At 32.9% G+C, this 27,413-nt stretch overlaps 1 protein-coding gene across 5 annotated transcripts; it reads right to left on the reverse strand.

The window, feature by feature from the left end:
* Treh (Trehalase) lies at window positions 1-25,684 on the reverse strand. 5 transcript variants are annotated; one of them, XM_070640199.1, is made up of 8 exons: window positions 25,249-25,684; window positions 8,726-8,779; window positions 6,891-7,371; window positions 6,028-6,606; window positions 5,280-5,678; window positions 4,793-4,919; window positions 257-342; window positions 1-183 (listed from the first exon to the last, which is right to left on the reverse strand). In XM_070640199.1, exons 1-7 carry the CDS (start codon window positions 25,266-25,268, stop codon window positions 263-265), a joined length of 1,740 nt encoding a protein of 579 aa, XP_070496300.1. In that variant the 5' UTR covers window positions 25,269-25,684; the 3' UTR covers window positions 1-183; window positions 257-262. The 5 variants fall into 5 exon arrangements, with proteins under 5 accessions (XP_070496300.1, XP_070496296.1, XP_070496297.1 ...); XM_070640195.1 differs by lacking the exon at window positions 25,249-25,684 and adding an exon at window positions 19,363-19,448; XM_070640196.1 differs by lacking the exons at window positions 8,726-8,779; window positions 25,249-25,684 and adding exons at window positions 8,376-8,524; window positions 19,502-19,639 and having other exon boundaries at window positions 2-183.
* Between the last annotated feature and the right edge of the window lie 1,729 nt (window positions 25,685-27,413).

A 27,413-nucleotide genomic window follows, 5' to 3' on the forward strand; every position in this document is an offset into this window, starting at 1 on the left:
TTTAATTAATTTAAATGACATTTGTTGAAAGTTAGCAACATTTATTAATGATTTAATGAATTATGTTCAATTAATTGATTGAAATCTTGAAATTATATGAATATGCATGCTGATTACTGATGCTTTGATGCTTATGGCTTAGTTAATTGCGTGAATGACTCAGACTCAAAATCAGAACAAATTCTGTGGAAAAAAAGCAAGAAAAATTTCAAAAATTAAATAAAATTCAATAAAAATTTCAAATTTTTTCGGTTACCTTTTCTCACCCCCGGATGGACGTAAATAGTTTTGTTGCAACAGCCATTGCTGATGTGATTAGGAAGCCAACTGCAGACGGCCGCACTAGATATTGGAAGTAAATTGAAATGTTAGAAAATTTTCAAGCATTTTTTATGAATTGAAAAGGATAATTTGGAATATTTTATGGCAATTTACCAATTTTGGTATTGAAAGCCTTACTTCCAACTCAAACTAAACCCCATCCATGTTCCATGTACTCTGATATATTCCTTTATCCTTTTCAATTCAATTCCAAACTTACACACAGAAATAAATTAGAAGAAAATGAAATTTTTTTACCAAAAAACAAATGGAACCAAAAAAACATAGCATCGATGATGAGCAGTTAGACATATTTTTTGTTTGTAGTCTGTGACGTACGACGATGAAATTGAATTTACATAATATTGACATTAATAGAAGTTTTACCATTTTTAAATGGGATTCTTTTTTGTGAGTGTCACATTAGCGTCACATGGATGTCACATGAATGTCACATGGCCGTCACATTGATGTCACATTAAAGCCACATAGATGTATCATTGATGTCACATGAATGCTACATAGATATCACATTGATGTCACACGAATGCGACATGAATGTCACATTAATGTTACATTTATCATTTAATATGAATTTTTACCAAACCATTTTTTTTGATGTCCTGAATTTCCTTGTGTAATGTGTAATGTGGAATATTGGGGGTTCTTTGTAGGGTTCAGTCAAGAATTGTGCAGGCCTGGATGTTTGTGGGACTTCATTTTGTAAGAAATTTAGGTTTTTTGTGATTTTGTTGCCAATTACCAGGGATAAAAAGTGATTTTTGGATACAAAATGTGCAATTTTCACAAATTTTTGGGGCAAATTGAGAAAAATTTATGAGAAAATTGTAAAAATCATGAAAAACTTCAAGAAAATTGAGGTAATTTTGGAGATTTTTCAGAATTTTCACAATTTTTCATGAGATTATTGAAGATTTTTCTTAAATTCTTCAATTTTTTTCCGATTTTGAATGAAAAACTCAAAAATATTTGTGAAAATTGAACAATTTTGATAAATTTGTGATGTCTGTCTGAGCCTTGAACCCATCCTTACCAGACATTGTGCATAAAGTATAGTACCTAAAAGCGGTCTTTTTTCTTTTGTCACATTAACGTCACATGAATGTCACATGGCCGTCACATTGATGTCACATTAAAGCCACATAGATGTATCATTGATGTCACATGAATGCTACATAGATATCACATTGATGTCACACGAATGCGACATGAATGTCACATTAATGTTACATTTATTATTTGATATGAATTTTTACCAAACCATTTTTTTGATGTCCTGAATTTCCTTGTGTAATGTGTAATGTGGAATATTGGGGGTTCTTTGTAGGGTTCAGTCAATAATTGTGCAATGTTTGTGGAACTGCATTTTTGGACGAAATTTAGATTTTGTGTGATGTTGTTGCCAATTACCAGGGATAAAAAGTGATTTTTGGATACAAAATGTGCAATTTTCACAAATTTTTGGGGCAAATTGAGAAAAATTTATGAGAAAATTGTAAAAATCATGAAAAACTTCAAGAAAATTGAGGTAATTTTGGAGATTTTTCAGAATTTTCACAATTTTTCATGAGATTATTGAAGATTTTTCTTAAATTCTTCAATTTTTTTCCGATTTTGAATGAAAAACTCAAAAATATTTGTAAAAATTGTACAATTTTGATAAATTTCTGATGTCTGTCTGAGCCTTGCACCCATCCTTAACAGGTATGGTGCATAAGCGGTACCTAAAAGCGGTTGCTTTGTCTGTTATGGTATGTGTAGTTTGGATAGTTGTAGTATAAATTGTATTGTAAATGAACTGTAGAAATAATGATAATGATAATGAACAAAAAAACAAATTTTTAGGACAAATAAATTTTATTTTTAATATTTTTACTGTATTTTCTGTATTTTCGCAATGTCGCGACAAATTCTAATGCTAAATTCTTGACTATCATATTCACCAATGTGCTTAACTGTTTATAATTCGATTGTAATTTTTTTACGTAATTTAGCAAGAATATTGTTGACATTTTTATTTGAACTTAATGTTGCAATAAATGTTGTAATAATGAATGAAAGGTGATGTGATGATGAAGGCATTGAAGATCGAGAATGTCACAATAATGTCATATGAATGTCACCAAGCTGTCAAATTTTGGTATTTGTTTTTGACAACTTGATCTTCAACATCAACACATCACCAATCATAAGACACTCAACTGCTCTTAACAATGACAAAAGCAACAATTTTTATATTCACACTGTTTTCACGTGAATGTTTTCTATATCTGTTATTTCTCTCTCAATTCAGAATCAGACTGTCTCAAAGCTCGAAGTCGACTCAAATTTTGAATGGAAATTTCGACTCGAGATTATGCAAAACTTGATTCCAAATTTTTTAATTTTCATATAAATTTTGTAATTAAATGTGAAAAATTATAGATTCGAAAGTTTCTTTCTAAATTACTAGAATGAGGGAATATTCGAAAATTACGTAACGTTGAAGGTTGCTTATTTAGTCCCCCTATCTTGTCCATTTCCCTCAACGTAATGAACTCAAATGTTGGACTACATATCCAAATTGTAAATGAAGGGGGTAGTGGTGGTTGGTAAACCGTTACGTATTTTCTGAATAAACACTAATAATGGATATTAACTAAACATCTACTAGAATAACTAAATTTCTTAAATTAATTAGTGATTTTCGAGAAAGGGTTTTTTTATGTATGAGGTGGATTCTGTTTTTTGTTTTAGTTTTGTGCTTGTATTTTTTGTAATTTTCATTCAGTTTTGCTGAATTTTATCAATTTTAAAATTTGCAAATTATGAATGAAAAGTTCAGTTTTTACGATAGATTTTGGACACATTTTTAATTTTGAGATTATTGACATTTTCTGTTAAATATAAAGCAGGTGCGTAGCCAGTTGGGGTCGAGCCCACATAGTAAGGATTTCTGGATACGCACCTGTATTGAAGTCATGATTGTAGGGTTCGGACATCTACAGTTATTAACAGTTATCTACAGTTATCTACACTTATCTACAGTTACAAACTGTAGATAACTAACTGTAGATTTTTTGCTCAAAACAAAAATAATCGTTATAAATTTTGTTCAAAACTCTTTTATTTTGATGAATTTATATCAATTTTACCAACTTACGAATTGATTTCAACAGCACTAGAGAGAAGCACATCACAAATCTAATTTTTGGTATCAACAATCTTTAAAATCGAAGAATTTACGTAAATAAATATGAATTTTTCAATTTTTTCGTTACTGAGTCTTTAGGATTGCTTGTGACGTTCAATTCTTTCACGAGATCATTCTACACTGGCTAAACAATCTTTAAAACAGCTTCTGTTGCTACTTTTCTCTCTTTTTCATACAAATTATTCGCAAAAAAACATTTTTTGGAGTTAAACTAATTAAATTGTTCAATATCAAGAATAAAAGGGCTATGGAACCATATTTATAGCCTAAATACACTGTTAGTGATGAAAACTTGCAACAAATTAGTGTATTTGATGCGAATAAGGAACAAAAAATTTGTTTGTTTACAAAATTTTTAGATTTGATTAACGGATTTTTTTCATTTCAAAATTTATCTACAGTTTGCAAACTGTAGATAACTGTAGATTTTCTGTAGATAATCTACATGTTAATAACTGTAGATTATCAGTTAGTATTTTTCCGAACCCTACATGATTGTACAATGCTTTTAAATTAAAAATTAATTAAAGTAGTTAATATTTTTTAAAAAAAATAATTTAGAATTTTTTATAAATTTTGAAATTTTTTAGAATTTTGAAAACATTTTTGCTATTCACTTATTACGTTAAGGGGGTGTAAAGAGGGTAACGAACGCAAGGGAGAGTGCGGGACAAGGGTAACCAAAGGTCTTCCACTCTAGATCTGTTTTAAATAATGGAAAATTCCAAGAAATCTTAAATGCACTTTTGGACACAATAATTTATCATTCACGGCACACCTTAGTGGTAAGCCTCAATGATGAACGCACACAACATACGATTTGTGGCATTTTTCAAAATATTTTGCTGTCTACACTAGTATGCATCGACCCTAACATTACCCATCACTCCTACCATAACGTAATAAGTGAACAGTTCCTATATATCCTAAATATCAGCATTTTAAATACCAAATAAAGCTTTTTAACCGAAGTTTATTAAATGAACCTCCTTTTTGGATCTTGTCTTGTCAGATCTTAAGGTTCTTATCATATTCAAGTGTCTTGATACCTGCCTTGTACCCATTTTACATCGACACATTAAAACATAAACAAAAATTTCTCATTACGTCCAATAATCAATACCTAATACCTACATACTAAATATAAATGAAAATTTTAATACATTTTGAGACATTAATCATGTCATGAAAGTTGATTTTAAGGACATAAAGTTACAGTGATGCTTTTTTAATGCTTTACTAAATTTAAATCCGAACCTGATGAGCTGAGAACGTGTCCGTAATGATCCAATAGATCTAAAATAACTCCATTTGTCCATCCGAAGCCTGTCTGTACCTCATATTCACCGCCACCTCCATGTCCACCAAGTTCTGTTGCCATATACTAAAATATAGAGGAATTTTGGGGATTAGTCAAGTTTGGGGTATGGGGTCGGTTCCTTAAATTGCTCAGGATATCCTATTTTACCATAAATTACCCTGGAGCACCCCTGGGGCAACCCTGGGGCAACTCTGGGGCAACCCTGGGGTAAGGCTCTTTGGATATCCTAACCTACTTTACCCTGGGGTAAGGCTGACCTACTTTACCCTGGGGTAAGGCTGACCTACTTTACCCTGGGGTAAGGCTGACCTACTTTACCCTGGGGTAAGGCTAACCTACTTTACCCTGGGGTAAGGCTGACCTACTTTACCCTGGGGTAAGGCTGACCAACTTTACCCTGGGGTAATGCCCTATCATCCTTACCTTCTCAAACATATGTCCACTCTCCTTATATGCCAAATAATTACTCAACACCCATCTTTGTGCCCAATCTTGTGCCTTCTCTTTTGACTCCTTCGTACCAAGATTATCAAGTCCAACAATCAGCATATGTTGCATTGGTGCCCATACATTTGGCCAATCCCATTGTTCACCACTATGTACAAGTGTTGTTGGTACACCACCTGGATAGTCATCAAGTCTTGTATTGTTAATATAGCTCATAACTTTAGATGCAATATGTACACGTTTTGTGACGTCATAGCAGCGCATCCATAATGGTGAGAGATTTGTAGGAACAAAGTATGGACGTCTTTTTAGATTTATGAGGTCATAGTCAAGCCATGCGCCGGCTTCTTCGTCCCAAAGGACATCATTAACAGCCTAAAATTGGGAGAAATTAGTACAAAATTGGATATAGCAACAGCAACAACCAGAGTGTGGCTGCCTCAAAAACGACCGTTATTTTTTTTTAAAAAAAATTAAAAAAAAATTCAAATTTATTTTGACCGTTACGAAATTTTTGAATTTTTCGACAATCGAATTTCGAAAAATTCGAATTTGAGACGTTGTCACACTCTGGCAACAACAACAACAACAAGTCGTTAAAATTCAAATTTTTTTCGACCGTTACAAAGTTAAGTTCGAAATATTCGAATTTTTCGACAATCGAATTTCGAAAAATTCGAAATTGAGACCTTGCCACACTCTGGCAACAACAACAACAACTTACATCCTGGAAGTCCTTAGCTAATTTCAAATATTCAGACTGCTTTGTAAGATTTCCAGCATATCCATAAAATTCAGCAATAATTTTAGCATTCCAATGAAGAATGGCATTCAGCTCAACAGGCACAATTGATCGTGTCTTTAAATTAGCCAACGTTCCATTATTTCCACCATCAGCATCAATAAACCATCGTGATGAAAAGTCCATTCCACTTTCAGCTGCTGCCTTTAATTCCGAATAATGTTCCTCCTTGTCAGCATCGGTTGTAAAGCCATTTGCTGTCTCAATATCTTCACGATATGACTCGGGACGTGGACCTGATGATCTGTCACCATAAAGTGCCATTTTATGTCCATTAACTGTGACTGTATGATTTGACATCCAATAATCAAATTCTAAGGCAAGAACGTCGACTGCTTTTACGGCAAATTCAAAATCTTTTGTATGATCGACATATGTCTTTACCATTGGTGTTAGGAGTGGTGGTTGGGATCGCATTGAGTAGTAGATTCTACCACCGTTGGGGATGAAACCGAATCGGAGGACAATTGAGAAGAAATTTTCGAGCATTCCTTTGGCGGTCTACAATGTAAAATTAGAGTTTGTTAGTAAATTATTGAGCTGAGCGAATGAGCGGTCGAGCGACTCAATGATCGAGCGACTCAGTGATCGAGCGACTCAGTGATCGAGCGACTCAGTGATCGAGCGACTCAGTGATCGAGCGACTCAGTGATCGAGCGACTCAGTGATCGAGCGACTCACTGATCGAGCGACTCACTGATCGAGCGACTCAGTGATCGAGCGACTCAGTGATCGAGCGACTCAGTGATCGAGCGACTGAAAAAATTCAAAAATAATCAACTTACATGTGTCATTTCGCTCAACAAAAGTCCACGAAGAACCCAATATGAATCCCAATAGTAAAATTCTCTAAATCGTCCACCAGGCACAATCATTGGATTCTCAACATAGATGATTGAATACAATTCTTCATTATCATGGACTTCCTTCTTAATTTTACGTCCCAAATCATTCCAAATTCCATTCAAATCGTACGCAAAACTACGCAAACTTTTGTCATTAATTTTATCCAAAACTGCTGGATTTTGAACAAAGTCGTCAGGCTTCCAGTTCTCAAATTCAGATCCAGGTTCTTCAAAGTTTGTTGCGACCCAAGTTTTAAGGTCATCGGAACTTGGATTGGGATTTTTTGCGATAAATTCATCAAAGATGTCAAGAGTTTTGGCTGGCGACTGCTTTAACTTCATGTCAACAAATGTTTTGGAATCAGCATAAAGGTGAGCAAGTTGGATCTTCTCGAGGAGACGGCCATGGCAGTAAATTTCGCTGGTTTTTTAGGAAGGAAAGGAAGAAAATGGTAAATTTTTGGAATAGATGTGAAGAAATTGGAATTAAATTTGATAAAATTGAAATTTTATAAAAATTATCAACTTTAAAGTTAAATTTTCAATTTTAAAAGTGAATTTTGTATTTCAAAAATTTAAATGAAAAAAAAATTTTAAAATTAGAAAATTCAATTTAAATCTTTAAAATTCAATTTTAAAACTCAAAATTTGGTTTTAAAATTAGAAAAATAATTTTTAAAAATCAAAATTCATATTTTTAAACTCAAACGTTTTTTAAATTACAGATTTCAATTTTAGTTTTTTAACTTTAATTTTTAAATTTATATTTCAATTTTTAAATTCATAAATTCAAATTTTAAAATTCATATTTAAATTTTTTTAATTCAAATTTCAATTTTAAAATTCAAAATTCAATTTTTTAAATTCAAACTTCAATGTTTTAATTTTTTTAAATTCAAGATTCTATATTTTAAATTCAAATTCTAACTCCTCAAATTCAAATTTCAATTTTTTAAATTTAAATTTTAATTTTAAAATTTGAAAATTAAATTTTAAAATTCAAAACTAAATTTGAAAAGATAAAAATTCAATTTTAAAATTTTAATTTCAATTTTTAATTTTAATTTTAAATTCTATAAATTCAAATTTCATTTTTAAACTCAAAGTTCAATTTTATAAATTCAAGATTTGGTTTTAAAATTAAAAAATTCAATTTTAAAATTTGAAAAATTAAATTTTAAAATTAAAAATTCAACATTTTAATTTAAATATCACATTTAAATTTCAAATTTCAATTTAAAAACTCAAAAGTTAAATTTTAAAATTTAAAATAATTTTTAAAAATTGAAAATTAGTTTTTTTAATTAATCCAATATAATTAATAAATTTAATTATTTTAAAAAATAATTAATAACAATTTAAATAATTCCCCATTCCCCACAAATCACCCTAAAAATCCCCTAACAAAAAAATACTCAATCTTACCTGTCACATGGTGGCGGCAATTTAGTACCATAATTAACATCATTACTTATAATATATCCATTAGCAAATACGCATGGCAATATTAATAATAAACTTAAAATTCCTATCATTCTAACTCTATTATCACACAAAATTCAATCGATTTGATTCTAAAATATTGAATAAAGGCACAAAAAAATTAAAAATCCAGTCAGATAGGTCAGTTAGTGACATTAAAAATTGTGAAACTTCTTCTTAATTCCTTAATTCTTTATGTTTTGTTGATTATCACACAAATGACGCGATTTATTGCCGCAACCTCAAATATACCCAAAACAACCCAAAATATCAAGCATGCAGTCATGGCTTACCCATTACTTCCAACAGTTTTTGGATTGTAAAATAATTTTGTGCTGCTTGCGCGACTGCAAAAAGTTACAAAAAAATAAAAATTCAATTTTTAATTTAAAAAATGTGACGAAATTTTGTAACTGATTGATGATCATGTGGCTTAGTCGTTTTTCTGGGGAATTTCTTGATGATTTAAGAACCAGAATTACGGAATATTTTTTTTGTGATTAATTTCGTATGGATGCTGCTGTGGCTATCAGATGGTTTTTCTCAATATTATTTATATTTTTTTAGTGAAATTTTGTCAATTTTTTAATAAGCACAAGTCGGTTAATTGATCCTTAATTTGACACCAGGTCACCCTGACTATGACCGAATCCACAAACTCAGAGTCATGCCAACCTGCAGACGGATTATTGATCGATTAACTAACTCGTGTTATTCGGGATTGCTGACAAAAGTGCGGATCACATCCATGGAATTAGAGGTTGAGATACAAATTCCAACCCGCATCATACCCTCACCCCCCTCCCCTCCTTCTTATTCATGCTCAAATGATTCATTCCACAATAAAACCAACCATGGATCGCAGCTGATCTGAGCGATCTAATAGAGATAATCTCTATTAGAGACAGCAGTATGTTAAGTGACGTAAGTGAGTTTGTACATGATTAGTAATCTAATACATTACAAATTGAATAATTAGTCAATGAATCATGTAATTCCATTTTGTACGTGACAGAGATTCTGGATTTAATATCTCATTTTTGAATCTCATTTTCAATTTCATCGTTCTAATTAAAAAAGCTCTGTTCATAAGTTAAGTGCGGTTTTTAGGTCTTTGGTATATAATGTAAATCCACTGCTAGGTATTCGAGCTGTACAAATGTACAGGCACAAGCACAAATTGGTGATTATTTAAGAAATTGTTTATTTTTGACTCAATTGATTTTCAACAAAACAATAAGAATTAAATATTTATTAAAAATATGAATCAAGGGTCAGTTAATATTCTGAGATTGCAGTTTTTAACGATTTTTGTTTTAAAATCTCTTTTAAAAACTTTAAATTTTAAAAAAATTAGAAAATTAAAACATGCAAAAATTTTTTTAAAAAAAAACTTGAAAAAATTTTAACTTGGAAAAATTGAAAACTTAAAAAAAAAAAAAAAAATCAAAATTAAAAAAATTTAAAAAATCAAAAAATATGAAAAATTTAATTTTAAAAATATTAAAAAAAAAGTTTGAAAATGTAAATAATTTAAAATTAAAAATTAAAAATTGCAATGTAATCTGACCCTATTTATTTTTCGAAATTTCACTAAACTTTTTTTTTTTTGAAATTCAATTTACCAAAAATGTTCTGTTAATTCAATTCTTTATCTTTTTTAAAACATAAAAAAACTATAATTTATTTAAATATTTTTCACAGAAAAATTCTTTCCACTAAAAACTTTTTATTTTCTATTTATAAAATAACTTTTTTTTTATAAATTCGGTTTTTCCATTCAATAAAAATAAAAAAAAAATTTAAAAATCACCACAGCTCCTTTCACTGCTGTGTCAAAGTAAGAACTGAAAATATCAATCACGTCGTACACTCATATATAGCGCTGCATGTGTGGCTTATAATTATTTATTTATTTATTTATTTATTATACAGGCTTTCTTGTTCAATTCATAATCGGTGCCATAAAGCTTTCAACAATTTTTTTTAATTTTTTTTTTATTTTTCGATAATTTCAAAATAATTCTAAATGAGGTAGTCAGTATCAGGGTGGATATGACAGCTTTATAGGGTCTTAAATTGGATTTTATCAAATGTTTTTTTTTATCAAAAAATTCTGCAATTTTTCATTTTTTTATTTAATTTCAAATGCAAGTTAACAACAACAACAACAAAAACAACAATTAAGTCCAAAGTTTAGTTATTTTTTACATTTTTTAAAATTTGAATTAGAAATTTTTAAAAAGTTTTATTTTAAAATTTTATTTGTTTAAAAATTAAAATTTATTCAAATAATTTTAAATATAAAATTTTTTAACTTTTAAAGTTATAAATTTTTTAATTTTTAAAGTTTTCAAATTTTGAATTTCTCAATTTTCAAAATTTTTTTTCAATTTTTAAAATTTTTAAATTTTAAATTTTAATTTTAATTTTTTTTAATTTTAGTTTCTTCAAATTTTAAATCAGTTGAATTTTAATTTTTTCAAATTTTTAAATTTGTTCAAATTTTTTTCAAATTTTTTAAATTTTAATTTTTTCCAATTTTTATAGCTTTAAAATTTTAAATTTTCAAATTCTTCAAATTTTTAAAATTTTTAAACTTTTTTTCTTCAAATTCTAAATTTTTCAACTTTTAAATCCTTCAAATTTTTCAATCTTTAAAGTTTTCAAATTTTTCAAATTTGAACATTTTTAATTTATAAATTTTTTAAAACTTCAAATTTTAAATTTCCCATATTTTTAATTTTTTTAATCTTAAAAACCAAGAAATTTTCCAATTTTAAAAACCAATAAAAATTTAAAAATCGTGATCAAATTTAACAATTTAATAAAAAAATCGCAATTAAAATGTCAACTTTGTCAACAAGTTTGTCGTGAAGTTTACGGATATTAAATTTCTATGGTAATTATTCCAATTTGCAATTTTTTGTGATAAAATTTGGCACACTTTCAAGTTGTTGACATATTTAATTGCAAATTATTACAATTTATATGAATTTTAAAATTTTTAAATAATTTTGAAATTTTGATAAAAAAAATTAGAAATTTAATTGCAAATTGTCAACTTCCTTTGGGGTCCAAATGGTCGGTGTACATGTACCCCTAACCCCACCCCAACACCAACACTTGCCTGTACCCTGAGGTATGCTATGGGCAACATTTGAGCTACGTCATACCCATATACACCTGGAAGTTTTTGAAAAACACCATGCAAACCGTATGCTGTGTGCGATTTTGGTGAAAATTTACAATTTTACAGCCAAATTTGACCAGATCCAACTCAAACCCAGACCTACAATTGCCCAAAGACACTACCTTCCAACATTTGCATCCCATGTGCCTTTTAGATCAATTTATGATTTTTATGAAATTCATCCCAAGTAATACAAATTGTAATAGCTTCAATTTGATGGCATTTTTGGTTCCTATAGCAACAAAATGTCAATTTTTAAATGCTTTTTTGATCAATTGTAAGACATTTATTCAATAGAATTAAAATTACGACATTTTAGGTATCAATATGAGAATTGAGATTCATTTCATTACTCATAGAAACATAGCGTCAGGAATTCCCATCGCTTATACGAGGATGATCACGTGCTTAAAAATAAAAAAAATTCTGATTTACGCATTATTCTGTATTATACTTGAGCTGAGCTGAGCTGAGAGCTGAGCTGAGAGCTGAGCTGAGAGCTGAGCTGAGAGCTGAGCTGAGAGCTGAGCTGAGAGCTGAGCTGAGAGCTGAGCTGAGAGCTGAGCTGAGAGCTGAGCTGAGAGAGCCGAGCTGAGAGAGTGCTGAGCTGAGAGAGAACCGAAATGAGAGAGAGCCGAGCTGAGAGAGTCTGAGCTGAGAGCTGAGCTGAGAGAGATTGAGCTGAGAGAGTCTGAGCTGAGAGAGCCTGAGCTGAGAGAGACGAGCTGAGAGAGAGCCGAGCTGAGAGAGAGCCGAAATGAGAGAGAGCTGAGCTGAGAGCTGAGCTGAGAGCTGAGCTGAGAGCTGAGCTGAGAGAGCCGAGCTGAGAGAGTCTGAGCTGAGAGCTGAGCTGAGAGAGATTGAGCTGAGAGAGTCTGAGCTGAGAGAGCCTGAGCTGAGAGAGACTGAGCTGAGCTGAGCTGAGCTGAGATTGAGCTGAGCTGAGACTGAGCTGAGCTGAGCTGAGAGAGTGCTGAGCTGAGAGAGAACCGAGCTGATTTAGAGCTGAGAGCTGAATGTCTGCTTACGACCATAAAATTTATCACAAATTTCTGCTGCACATTACAGCTTTACTTTTTTACAAAGTAACAAACATGCTGGTACACTGGCTTTGGGTTTTTCCATGTGAAATTTATGGCACAGCATATGTTTATAGAAATTGCGCAACATTACAGACAGCAATGCACTTGCCATTAGTAATTCCAACTATAGACGCCATCTGTATGGCCTGTTCCTATTGTGTACTCAAATTATTGAATCATTGAACCGCAATTTTAGCCATTTCAAGCTTTACGGAAGTGCAAAAATATTTTTTTTTTTGTGCAAAATTATTTTAAATGCTCAAAATTCAATGACCTCACATGAATCAGGGCAATAATAATAATTGCATTCATATTCACACCAAACTTTCAAATTTCGACTTGTCCATACAAAATCCGGGCTTTGTGGGTGTCTGGGTGTCGTGGGTGGCAGGGTGTCGTGGGTGTCAGGGTGTCATGGGTGTCATGGGTGTCTGGGTGTCATGGGTGTGTCTGGGTGTCTAAATGTCTAAGTGTCCGGAATCCTTCAATTCTTCCCATAAAATCAAAATAAATTCTTCAAATTCCTTCACTAATTCATCACTGACCTTTATCACTAATTCCAATGATTACTAACACTTTTTTTTCAAAATAATTCATAATAAAATGTCACAAAATATCTTAAAATTCCATGTTTATAAATCATAAATCATACAGCAATTCAACCTTTAATGTTATCTCTGATTCGTCATTAAATTGATATTAAAAAAATATGAGAAACTTAATTGCTGAGATTAGTTTTGTTATTTGTCGGTGAATTTGAAGCATTCGAGCCTCTTTTTAAGTTTTTTTTATGACGTTATCGGGGATTTTCTAGATTTAAGTCAGTGATGGACAACCTGTGTGTCGAGGGCATTTTCAAAATTATTTTGGAAAATACTACGAATCGTATGCAGACACCCAGACACCCATGACACCCATGACACCCATGACACCCATGACACCCATGACACCCATGACACCCAGACACCCAGACACCCAGACACCCAGACACCCACGACACCCACGACACCCACGACACCCACGACACCCAGACACCCACGACACCCAGACACCCACGACACCCAGACACCCAGACACCCAGACACCCAGACACCCAGACACCCATGACACCCAGACACCCAGACACCCAGGCGCACTGGCATCCAAAACGCATGCGGTTGATCAAGAGTTTACTAAATAAACCGATCAAATGTGACTCAGAAATACATTTCTGTTATCTTTCAATCTCCTTTGTCATCAATATTGTGGAAGCGCAAATAAAACATTGCAAAAAAATTTTGCCATACACATGTCACTATCCTTGACACATAAAGATACATTTAAGCGATAAGTTTAGAATATTTTGTTATTTTCACTACGACAGAGTTGAACATCCGTCCTTGACGACACCATAAATCAGCACTAATAATTGAATTTCATATCAGAGTCACTAATTTCAATGTTAAAGTCACGAAAATAATAATGACACGTACAAGAGTGCTTCCCACATGTCTCGAATTGAATTTTTAAATATTTTAGTTAAAACGTGTAGCTTAAAATAGATTTTTAATTGTCATTCATTCATGCTGTACACCTGTGTGATGCATTCTCATGCATTTAGCTGTAGAACAGAGTTGGTATTCATGGTAGCCAGCCTGACTCTGGGTGTCGGACACTAATGGACTCTGGGTGTCGGACACTAATGGACTCTGGGTGTCGGACACTAATGGACTCTGGGTGTCGGACACTAATGGACTCTGGGTGTCGGACACTAATGGACTCTGGGTGTCGGACACTAATGGACTCTGGGTGTCGGACACTAATGGACTTTGGGTGTCGGACACTAATGGACTCTGGGTGTCGGACACTAATGGACTCTGGGTGTCGGACACTAATGGACTCTGGGTGTCGGACACTAATGGACTCTGGGTGTCGGACACTAATGGACTCTGGGTGTCGGACACTAATGGACTCTGGGAGTCGGACACTAATGGACTCTGGGTGTCGGACACTAATGGAATTTGGGAATCGGACACTCTGGATGTCGGACAGTCAGTTCCAATATCTAATTAATGTCTAAATTGCATATTTGATTGTTCTCGTGAGATAAATTGTCGGAAATAATGAAAATTTCTGATGTGATGTTGAGAGATGCGGCATTGTAGGCAGCAATAAGTATAGCTAATTATGAGCACAACCTCAACTCAAAAATGACGTATCAAAATTCTTAAATACTCGCACGTTCCAGAGAGTCTTAAAACCTGTTAAATGGTTATTTTTTATAGATTTCTTGGAAATATTTTTTTTTTGCATATTTATCTGCGTGAAGTCGTAAACAATTATCTGCATCGCTCGTGCTGAATTAAAGTTATTTTTAAAAATTTACAAATTTTTGACACTTAATATGTAAACAAAAATGCTAATGTTAACTTTTGACACACTTATTAAGTAACAATTATAAATTATTTTGGTCAAATTAGGAAATACCGAATGTTTTACGATTCGGTGAATTTCATCTTGGGTATTTCAAATCTTAAAATGAGGCAAAGATTAAAGAGAATTCTCGGAAATTGAAAAAAGACCATTTGAAATGCTTCAACGACTGAAATTGGGAACAATACTGAAGACCGAAGACCGAAGAACCGAAGACCAAAGAACCGAAGACCAAAGACCCGAAGACGACCGAAGACAACCGAAAACGACCAGAAACAACCGAAGACCCGAAGAGATCGATACAAACGACAGTGAACCGAATACCGAAGACCAAAGATCAACGACCGATGATCGAGGAGATCGAAGACCTGAAGACCGAAGATAACGAACGAAGACTGAAAACCGAAGATAAAACGAACGAAGACCGAAAACGGAAGACATTGGATTCTAGAATTGACATCGGATTTGTCGACTTCTGGACAGACTTGAAAAGTTTCAGACTTTTAACTACCCAGCCACTCCTTCCCTCCTAAATACACCTCTAATATGATCCTCCAACTTCCTCTGCACTTATAAGCCTCTCTATAAACCCCTAAAAAAATCTAAACAATTTCAATCAAATAATATTCCCATAATTAATAACTTACTACACACAATACAAAGCATAACTTATAAAACTATAAATAAATGAACTACATCGTTATCATTTTTACTGTTTCTATTTTCGATGATAAGTTTCATACCCAAGTCGGAAATTAAATTCAAAAAATATGAGAAACGTAAAAAGGGGACTGTTCACATATTCCGTACACGATGTGGGAGGGGTAGACAAGTTGTGGGAGGGGTAGACAAGTTGTGGGAGGGGTAGACAAGTTGTGGAAGGGTAGACAAGATGGTGCTGAGGAGCTGATCACTTATTGCATTTAATATAGTGGGGTAAGGGGTAGATGGTAAAATCTTATTTGAACAATTGAAAATCGCGGTTCTGTGACGTAATATGTGAATGATCCCAAAGAACAAATTAAGGTCAAATAATGATTCAGTTTCAGTTGATTGATTTGAATTTAAATTATTTCAATTTCGATATTTCATCATGACCTTGAACTTGAAGTAATAATTAAGATATATGTTGCTTTTTTGGATGATTTTTGACTGAATTCTGACAGAATTTAGGCAATTTTCAGTTGAATTTTAGTCAAATTCATGAATCACAACCAAAAAGGCTCGGCTAAGACCGAACTTTCTATTATGTGATGCATCTTATGACTGATTTGAAAATGGAAAGTGAATGCAATTTACAATACGATCATTAACATTTTGTGCTGCATTTCTTTTTCCTGCAATTTAAATATTTAATTTTGTCTTTATCTTATTGTGAATTGCTGTCAACAGCATATAGTCATGGTTTAAATCATTTCTTTTTTATCTCGAATTTGGATTCGGATTTCGATTTTGACTCGGATTCGGTTCGGATTTGGACAGTCGGACTTTCGGACACTTGGACAATCGGACACTCGGACAATCGGACAATCGGACACTCAAATTCGCATAATTCTAATTTTCAATAAAATAGCCACAATGAAACATAAAACATCAGTCACTGACTCTGTCTTTAGTCTCCAGTCGTCTTCGGTTTTCTTCGGTCGTCTTCGGTCGTCTTCGGTCATCTTCGGCCATCTTCGGTCGCCTTTGGTCTTCTTCGGGTCTTCGGTCCTCGGTCATCGGTCTTCGGTCTTCGATTTTCAATCGTTTTATCTTCGGTTTTCCATCTCCGATTCTTACGATCTCTTCGGTTTTCGGTCTTTGATCTCAAAATTCAACTAAATTGAGTCTCTTGACGAATTTGAGCCATATTATTAATTAATTTCCTTTAAGAACCAAGTCTCACATCATCATAAATAATCAATCATTTGAAATTAATTATCCAATAATATTTTATCAAATAAAAAATTTCAAGTGTTGTATTGTTAAGTCATTTATAGCTCCTTGAAATTGTAATCAGATAACATTTTTAATCTTTTTGTTCAACAAAGAACAATGGAAGTTGACAATTATTTAAGTTTGAGGCTGTTTTTTTTTTTTATATTCGGGAAATGTAAATATAATTTAATTTTAATGACTTTATTGATAAAAAAAAGTCTTAATTTTTTATCATTTTTGTGAGTCTTGTTTGTGCTGATAATTAGGGTGTAATAAGACATGAGCGTAATATTGTGAAATTTTAGGTTTTATTGCCTTTCTAGGACAATTGCGATTCTCAGCAATAAAGCGACTGAGAAAGTAAATAAATGTTGACAGCTGGCAATGAGCAGGCAATTGTAGACACTAATTAACCCCTAAAAGCTTTTAGGTGCCAATATGGTCTTTTTAAACAATAAAATCATGGTCATAGCTTGTTAGGATAAGAAAGCCCATGGATCATGGGCCGTGGGTGACATGACTTAGGATTAAGGCATAATTTCATCAAATCTGACTCTAAATCTTCAGTCATGTCTTCCTTGGTGTCAAACAGAGTTGCATGGTTTTTTAAGAAAATAAAAACCCGACAAAAACCGTACAAATTCTTGGTAATTTATATGGCTTTTCTTACAAAACCATACAAATTATCAATAATTTGTACGGTTTCTGCCTGTCCCAGGTGCCAGCTTATTTTTCAACTCTGGTGTCAACTTTCTTGCTCCAATAGAGCTTTTCAAAGTGTCTCAGAGTTTTGACAAATTCTCAGGAAAACATTTTTTTTTTTTATAAGTCAGTACTGCTGTTTTAGTCAGTAATGCTGAATTTGGGATATAGAAAAAACACTCGAGCATGTGTATTGAATTAATTCAGAGTTTTTTTTTATATGTGCATAGTCAAGGTTAAATTCCGATACTTAAAAACTGTTTAATTAAAATATAATTGAGAACAGTTGAATGTCCTATTATGAGTTCATGCCAATTTGGACCTACAGAAGGGTGGCCAGAGGATTTTCGCAGACTTTTTGATATCTAGCAGTAGATACACATTATGAACTAAAGGACCTCAAAAACAGCATCCAGCACACAAAATCGAGATTCTCAACTAGAACGGAAAATGAGACATGAATTGGAGCCAATCCAGAATCTCTGAGATATAGGATCCTTCAGAATTCTTAGGACATCCACAATAGAGTCCTGCCTACTCTAATTTGTAACATAAGAAAAAAAGTAAGCAAAAAATTGACTTTTTGTGCTAAAATCATTCATCTGTGCAGTTTTGACCTTGACATTTACTTTTTTCATTCTTCTCGTTGTTCTGTTCCCGGGCATCATAGCTTTATTCATTAGAAAAAGCTTCAAATTGTTAAAATTATGAGATTTATCCTAAAACAACACAGGTTCCAAAGATCCAAATTAGGGTTGTCAACCATAGAATCAAAATATACTGAATCCTATGATTGACCTTGAATTTACATACAATCCAATTCAGGGATTGAAAGCTTTCGATAAAATTCATGATTTTTACGATAATGTCTGACTGTCTAACCCTAACCCAGTCAATTAATCCATCAAAAATCCGACACCCAGCCTGACATGACTCTGGCATCGAATCCACCACCAAATCAGACTCACATTGACCTAGAACCTCATTTTTGGATCAATTAATCAATTTGTACTATTGAAAAAAATAATAAAATAATCTCAAAATAGAACTGAATTTCCCTTATCAAATAATTCCAACAATAATCATCGACTTAACCTCAATTTATAGTAATTCTGATGAGTCATTTATGGGTTAAGTTCTAAAGAGCAGTTGTGGACGGATTTTTAATTGTTTTGAAGCATAATTTGCAGGTAAGGATTGCACAGGGTGGACGGGTTAGGGTATTTTTAGAAAAAAAACTTCCTGGTGTATACAGGTGTGACAAATTAAATGGAGTTGCCCACTATAGCCTTAGTTAGTGGTTAGCATCACTGGTGTTCAGCACCGCACACAATGTACGGTTCATGATATTTCCGAAAACTTCCAGGTGTATACAGGTGTGACGCATTAAACGGATTGTCCACCACTGCCTTATTAACTTGCACACCCTTGGTGGTAAGCCACAAAGCATTCAATTCATGACATTTTTAAGAATACTTAGGCACCACATTAGTATCCCGCGTCACACAGGTTACCCACCACTGCACTTAAAGCCACAAATTACTCAACTCCCTTCTTTTTCGCATCAACAACCACAAAAACCCCAAAAAAATTAAATTAAATTAAAAAATACTCAAATTACATGAATTTAGCAGTGACAAAAGTCACTCGACTGTTGAGACATTTCGTACTTTTTATAAATATTCTCAACATTATTTACATGTGTGGCAACAACAAGTTAAAATAAGAAGAAATTTCACAACATTTATGCACAACTTTACTTTTTGCAACAAAAATAAATCAGCCGTACACTTAAACTTCAACTTCGTGTATCGTCCGCGGCTTATGATTGACTGAGAGTTAATTTTTGGGTGCTGAGAAGCACAAAAAAAGAATCAGCTGTGCATGCTGAGAGACTACAATTATTGTTGTTGTTGCTTCTGTTGCCGGAAAAAAATAAAAAAAATGTGCTGTAATTATGGAATTGAGCATGAACACAGAAAAAATTGAGAGAATTTCGATGTTTTTTTCAAATTTGACGTCGGTTGGAGAATGTTTTGGGATGTTGTGGATGTGTTGATGTTTTATGGACGGTTTTGTGGGGTTTTAATGTTGATGTTTTGTGATTGTTGGTCATGCAGTTTCTAGGGAAATGTGTCAGAATTGAGTGACTAATATTTGGGGGACTTAAAGTGACTGTATTGAGGGCAGCCAAAGAGGTTTTGGAAGTAGACTGTCACTGGACACAGTGTAGCACTTAGTATTGGCAATTGACTGTTCATTGTCAGCAACAGAGGCAATTTTAGACGTCAAATGAGTGAGGTCATGAATCACAGATGATCTAAACACTCCGCAAAGTGGATCCTGGACAGTGTGACTCTAGCATGAATCCAACACATGAATTGTTTTAAATTGAAGAGTATTAAGTCAAACTAAAGTTATTTCAGGATGCCGATAAAGTGAAAATTCTAAATAAATCGGTTAAAATGGGCTGGTCATGTCAATAGAAGACTAGACGATGCCTCAGCATTTAAATTGACAACTGATGACTTTTCTAGATGAAATTAGATCTCGAGGTGGACCAAAGAGCTCATGGGATTACTATATGAGCAACGATGCAAAAGTACTGTGAATTAGAAGCTATCTAAAGACATATTACGCTTCCAACGAGCTGTAAATGCTGCAATGGGCTCTCGTGTGCCGTCGCAAATGAAATAAGTAAGTAAGTAAGTAAGTCAAACTAAAGAATACCTTGATTGGATGTGTAGAGAAGGAAGCTAAAGTCCTTTACATTCCGAATTGACATAAGCTCTTGAAGGATAGAGTCGCCTTTTGTAGTAATAAGACCCAACCAAGGAAGTAAGTTAGTCTGTATCAAGTCAATTGATTCATGAAGTCAAATAGATCAAAAATGCAGCCTTGAAGCAATATTGTGTAGGTTCAATGTCAGGTTTATGTCAAATACGACTTTAAACTTGACAAAAGCCGTCCTAGTGCTGGATTATCACAATTTACGTTATTCGGGATTAATATTGATCATAAATCCAAATTGAATTGATATTTGGAGTTGAAGACTTCACAGCCCTTGGATGGAATCCACAAGGGAAATGACGATCATTAGCTTTAGAAGCTTTAAAAGCTTATTGCTGCAGAAATTCAATGAAAGAATGTCAGCTAAACATGTGTACAGAGAACTTAAACAAACTAGGTGACAGAGACGGCAATAGAGTCAAATGGAAAGCCTTTTGTTGTAGTTTATGCTCCACATATGAACATGGTTACAGTAAATAAGTAAGTGAGTAACATCGCGCAGGTTCTTCACGTCATGCTTGAGTCAATAAGCATTTGGGACGACATTAGCTTCATGACTTAACTACAAAGCTTAACGGTTTGAGATCCAAAACTGCCATTTTTTGACGTTACATAACTTCCAAAATGTCCCAAAAAAACCTCAAAACAGCAACCAAATTAATCCAAACAATTACATCAAAAATCAATAAAATTTAATCATCATTCAATAATTCTATTGAAATCACACAAAAACAGCCTTCAATTAAAAAACAGTCGCAAATTCATCAATTATAATGAGCACAAAAACCTGTTCATCAGTTCATATTAAACTGCAATGTCTAAATTATACACAAATTACATCAGCCAAACGTGCCTCCAATATACAGTCACAAATACACTTACACGACTCTACATTTGTGTACAGCTGATCGTCAGCACATTCATCGAGTCAGAGACGTGCCTCCAAAATACAACAACAACAATCAAAAACATTTAGTATGCTTTAGGCAGTGCCACATGTCGTGTCTTATTTTTTGCGTATAAATTTTACTTATTTACTTTTTTTTATATCACTTTGCAGTCAGTTAAGGCACAGTATTTGGGATAAGAAAATGACATTTTTTTATTAGAATTTCCTGTCACATTTTTTGGATGTCATTTGAAGGACAAAACGATAAAGATCTAATTTAGAGATGTGAATCAATTTGATGTAGTCTGCCTACTTTCTTGGCCTTAATTTAAGTTGATTGTGTAGGATGTGGGGAACCTGTGTGTCGCGGGACATTAATGTGTTGTCAAAAATTTGTTGGAAATGACATGAACTGGATGGCGAGTGTGGGTTTGGTCGAGGCTTACCATTAAGGTGTGCAAGTAAGTAAGGCAAAGGTGGATCACACCCGAATACACCCGGAAGTTTTGGGAATGTCATCAACCGTTCGCCAGGCATTGATATCCTTTATCCTGCCCATACAAATCATTCATCCGGTGTGCCAATGCATTGGGTTGTAAGCACCGCAATATTGAGGCAGTCGTGAGCTACCCATATGGAGCGTCACACTTGTGTACACCTGAAAGTTTATTGAAAATACCATGAATCGTACACCTTGTGCGATGCTTATCACTGAGGTGCATCCGTAGAAGGTGGTGAACCATGATTAATAAAAGGTTGTCCATCACTGGATTATGCCATATAGCTAAAGTATTTATTCTTAATGATGCTCAAATGTGAGATATTTTTGTGGGATGAAAATTGATGTTGTGTCTGAATTGCTTTAAGGTCATTAATTTGGCAGTTTATCATTTTATTTCATAGTCTTTTGAATTTTTTTATAGCAATTTTAAGAATTGTCAAGAATTTCAAGAATAAAGATCGTACAGATCCCTGCAGATGCATATCCAAGTAGCCCACAATGGTTGGCCACACCCCTATCGACCCCACAAATCTGAAATCCCTTCTAAAGTCTGTTTACCGTTTCTGGATATGTATTTTAAACTTAAGAGTCCCGTTGGAAGTCCTGTGAAGTGTTGCAAGCCTCTAACAGGCTAATAGCATGATCTCATGAGCCTTAAATGCACTAGTTGAGTATCACACGTGCTGTTCTGGATCACAATAATCAAAAGATTCTTTATATCCATATCAAGCCAGAGTCACGTGTCATATGCTCCACAAATTCTACGCCATGTGAATTTCGGATCTGCCAATTTTTTATTTTGCATTGCTCACACTTTTTAAAGTAAACAAAATTATTTAAAAAACTTAAATTCTTGCATATCCATGCACATTTTAATGTAATTACGAAACTCCGCACACTTTCTTTCAGTTTTTGTAGGCGTCAGCATGTTATCAACGTGTTGATTTAAACAAATTTTTTTGTCGTCAAATCGTTTGGTAAACAGACTGATTGTTTTTGGGAATTTAATGACTTTTAGTACAGTTTCGACTAATAAAACGGACTAATAAAGCGGACATCTACTTTATTTTGGCCGGAACGCTGCTGTAATTTTCTACCTTACTGCTGTGTCCCGACAAAGCCTCAAAATGGCACGATATTTTGTCAAAAAACTCTAGAGTTTGCAGGACTTCATTTTTAGAAGAATCTACTGGAGTCGGAGTTAAGAGTCCAGTTGGACGTCCAGTGAAGTCTTGCCAGCCCCAAACAGACAGAGCTTACAATTAAGAGCCTTAAATGCATTTGTTGAGCCTGCTAGAGAAGTCAGCTCCGATCATTAACACCAAATAGAATCTGCCTAAATTTGAACTCTATAAGACTGAGCACGGATGTCTGTCACTGATATGGAACTGAATTTGTGTAAATATCTGACCAATAACTTGTGATTTAATCTCAATTTGATTTTGATAAGTGAAGTCAATTGATATTTTATATTACAATCTAGTTAAGAAGAAGAGGAAGTTAATTGATGTCAATTGATATGATTTGCAGAAGTGATATTAATTTGGGAATATACGAGTTGAATTTCATGAATTAATTCAATTGCTGTTGATGAATTCAATTTAATGAATTTAAAGATTCAACATTTTGGGTCGAGTTAAATAAATTTAGCAATTTTTTGGGATTTTTCTGCAGAATTTGACAATTGTGATTTATTGATTTTAAATTTGAAAATTCAGGGAAATTTTGGAAAATTGAATAATTAAAGCCATTGGGATTGCAGTCGAGTTACAGACAATTAAGTAAAAATTGGGATTTTTTAGGATTTTTACCGTAAAAAGTCGTAAAAATCAGCGAGTCGTATTTTCGTCCCAGCGATCTGTATTTGATTAATAATTCAGATCCCGACCAACAAAACCAGTTCCAGTAAGATCCAGGTCACTTCCAAACCCACATAACAAGATCCAATAATACTCATTTATTAAGCTATATTTTTGTGTCTAATTCATTCAAGTTTATTCAACTTCTGCGAGAGAATAACGAAACAAAAAATTGAGTATTAAAAATAAGTCCGATACCACATTGCGGAATAACGAAATAGTGAAAAACAACAACAACAAATTTATCTGTCTGACGTAGCATTCGTGACATGTTCAAAATGAAAATGAAAACGCAAAATTGATCTTCAAGTGACCTTTGGGTTGGTGTTTTGGAATTTTTGGGGATATTTTGGACTAATTTTGAGTAGTTTTTGAGAAAGTTATTGCTGTTAAGTTGAAATTGAGATTGACAGATGGAAAATAACAGTAAAACGAGCCATTATTTGGCATCTAATTGAGGTTATGGACATCAATTGATCTTGACTTTCTCATTGTCTTATTTGCCGAAAGGCAAAGACATCAAAACTGGCATCAAGTTCACCGATCGTATAAATCAGTGGTGGGCAATCTTTTTTTATGTCAAGCCATATCTCATCAAGCCACATCTCATCAAAAAGCGCCGGTAACGTTGAAATAGTCCACGATACGTGAAGTAAGGCGCAAAGTTACTAATTCTCGTGCTTTATGCCGTCAGTTACAGTGAATAAGCCTTTAAAACAGATCATCGGTCGCTAAATGACAGAGTGCTATTCGCTACATATTATTCGAGCTATGTTTATCAGAATCAGAGTTTTAAATTCGACTCGAATTATATCCCTAACAGACAATAAGCATACTCACTTAAATGAGCGTGCTGATAAGCATACTCAATCAATATAATTGAGCATAATCAATTTTCGAAGAACATGCTTCATTTCTGCTCAGGTATACGGAGTCTAGTCGACTCAAAATCGACTTTTTCCATACAAATTCCGAGTCGATTTTCATCTCTGATTAGGAGTAGTTGAGCAACATTAAGCTGCATCTGGATGCGCATCATTAACAATAGAAATTGCAGACCTTCAGTTTTTGTGGCAAATCTTAGAAAATTATTAAAATTTCACCATATAATGATCTAAGAATGGTGAAATTTGATGAAAATAAGTTTGATCAGTTCCGCTATAATTCCACATTTGATCTTTAAATTAAAATTTCAATGCCGCACTTTTTGTTGAAATCAGAGCGTTGCTGTCTCAAATTCGATTAAATTGTCGCGTTAACGGTCATTTTTGAGGCAGTCACACTCTGGTTCAAATTTCACTATTTTTTCTAATTTTTCCACTAAATTTAGATCGAGAATCCAAAAAACTGACAAATTCCACCCAAAAAATCTCCGATAATTCACAAATTTCCTTTTATCATCATCAGTTACTAATACCGTCACTGTATTTATTATATAAACAAATAATTTAGTGCTAAATGACTCACCATTCTTCGTCTGCTGTCATTTTTATATCCAGAATTAAATTCAATTTTTTTATTTTTATTTTTATTTATTTCACTCACACACGTGCGACTTGCTATTATTTGATAGAATTGAGTATACAGCACGAGACCACGTAGTTTTCAGTTAGACAATAGGTTGCCAAATGACTGACTTTAACTACAAATTGTACAATTTATATAGAAAAAAATACACAAAACAAAGTCTAATTTACAATAATCATCTAATTTGTACTATTTTGAATTATTTCACGTTTTAAAGTTAATTAAATTAATAAAAAATTGTCAATTTTTGCACTTTTTTTTTGCCGACAATATTGAAATTTTTTAAAAATTTTCAATAAATTTGACCTCTAATTTCACTTTTTATTTTAATTAAATATTTGGATATCGTGAGACTATGTGGATATGCCGTACGGCGACGAAATGTCGACTGCCAAAAAAACTCTCAAATTTTTATTTCTTTTTTCGGCTTCTCATTCCGAACATGCGAATACACAAACAACATGAAATAATGTTGACGTAGGCACAACCAAACTATCTGCTTGTGTGTGATAAAAAGAAAGAAATTCTTTTTGTGTAATTTTTTGGTGGCTTAAAGTGAGTGGGAATGTATAACAGATGGGATGGAAAACATTTGTGGGGTTTTGGGATAAGTTTTTTATGTGAGAAATAAATGAGAGAGGAATTGTGAGAATTATGAGCGATAAATTGATAGTTTTGATCAAATTTGTATTACATTTTTGAAATTCTGATTTTATTTTGTCAGAATATCTAAGCCATGGGTCAGGCACAGTGTGTAAAGTCATGATAATTGTGATATTTTACAATTTTAAATCATAATTAATTTTAGCGATTTTTATCAAATAAAAAGTTGCAATTAACACAATTTATGAACATTCTGAAATATTACGAAATGTCAAAAATACCTCCATAGAATCCTTAACTAGGGTGGCCTGTATGTCTTTTCAAAATCCCGGTACCGACGAATTTTAGGGATAGGGATCAGGATTAAAATTTTCTGAATTCCAGCTCTGGGCTTGAATCAGGACCTTCAAAATGGAAAATGTTCAAAGTTTATTGAAAATTTCAAAATTTGTGTGGAGTTTTCGACGTGTTTTACTGCAATAATGGCTTAATATCATACTCGAGTTGTACAATCCGATAAAAATGCTTGCATTAAAGAGGATCAAAATCGGTGCAATTGGGTAACTTTAAGTATTATCGTGTATTCGACAACTTAGTGGTACAATAACAACCACGTTGTTCTTCCAAAATGGGTTTCTATAAAGCTTTAAATCCCTAATAAACAAACACCAGGTTGAACAAACCTTCAGATAAGATGAGATAAAAGAGATAATAATCAACAATTTTTTATCATAAAATTCTAAAACATAATTTTTGAATGAAATTTAATATTTTTTGTTGTGTCTTAAAACTAAATTAATTTGCTAACACCTTCCATTAAGCTTCAGAAAAAGATGCAATATTTAAAGAATTAAAATCCATAATTTTATCAATTCTGTCAATGAAAATCAATAACTTTGTTAGAATACTAATTTAAAATCTAGAAAGACTTTCGTTAAAATTGGGATTTTTTCAAAAATGCTACATAATAAGATAACAGCTACAAAACAGACATTGCGAGTCAGGCATTGTTTTGGAACGTAAATTGCAAAATAAGTACAATCGTAGAGAAGAAGTAACACAAGAAACTAGCAGAAGTAGCCATTTTGGTCAGGAACTGAAGCCTGTTCAATCACCTTATTAACGATATAAGATCCACAGTGTATCAATAAGAACTAATGAGTTGGGGGGGTGGTTACCGAGTGTCAATTAGGTTCATGATTTTGTTAGGAATTGATATCGTAAAATCGAAAATTGATCCAAAAATCATCCTTTACAGTCCAAATTCCATGAATGCGTCCTTACAACTGACATTGAGCACCGAAACTCCGGCCAACCCTGTCTTATTGAATATCTAACAAAAAATCCTAAATTTATCTAAAATCTTCAATCTCAATTAATCTTAATTTCTCAACAACAACAAATAAAACTCAATAAAAAATGCAAATCAGACAATTAAGTGCCATGTGAATTTGTCACTCAACGGTGTGCTCAACTGATGACAAAAAAGCAAAACAACAAAT

Source organism: Chironomus tepperi, unplaced genomic scaffold, assembly GCF_022539635.2.
Source record: "Chironomus tepperi strain 1889 unplaced genomic scaffold, CSIRO-AGI_Ctep_v1 contig_13, whole genome shotgun sequence".
NCBI classification, from domain to species: Eukaryota; Metazoa; Arthropoda; class Insecta; order Diptera; family Chironomidae; genus Chironomus; species Chironomus tepperi.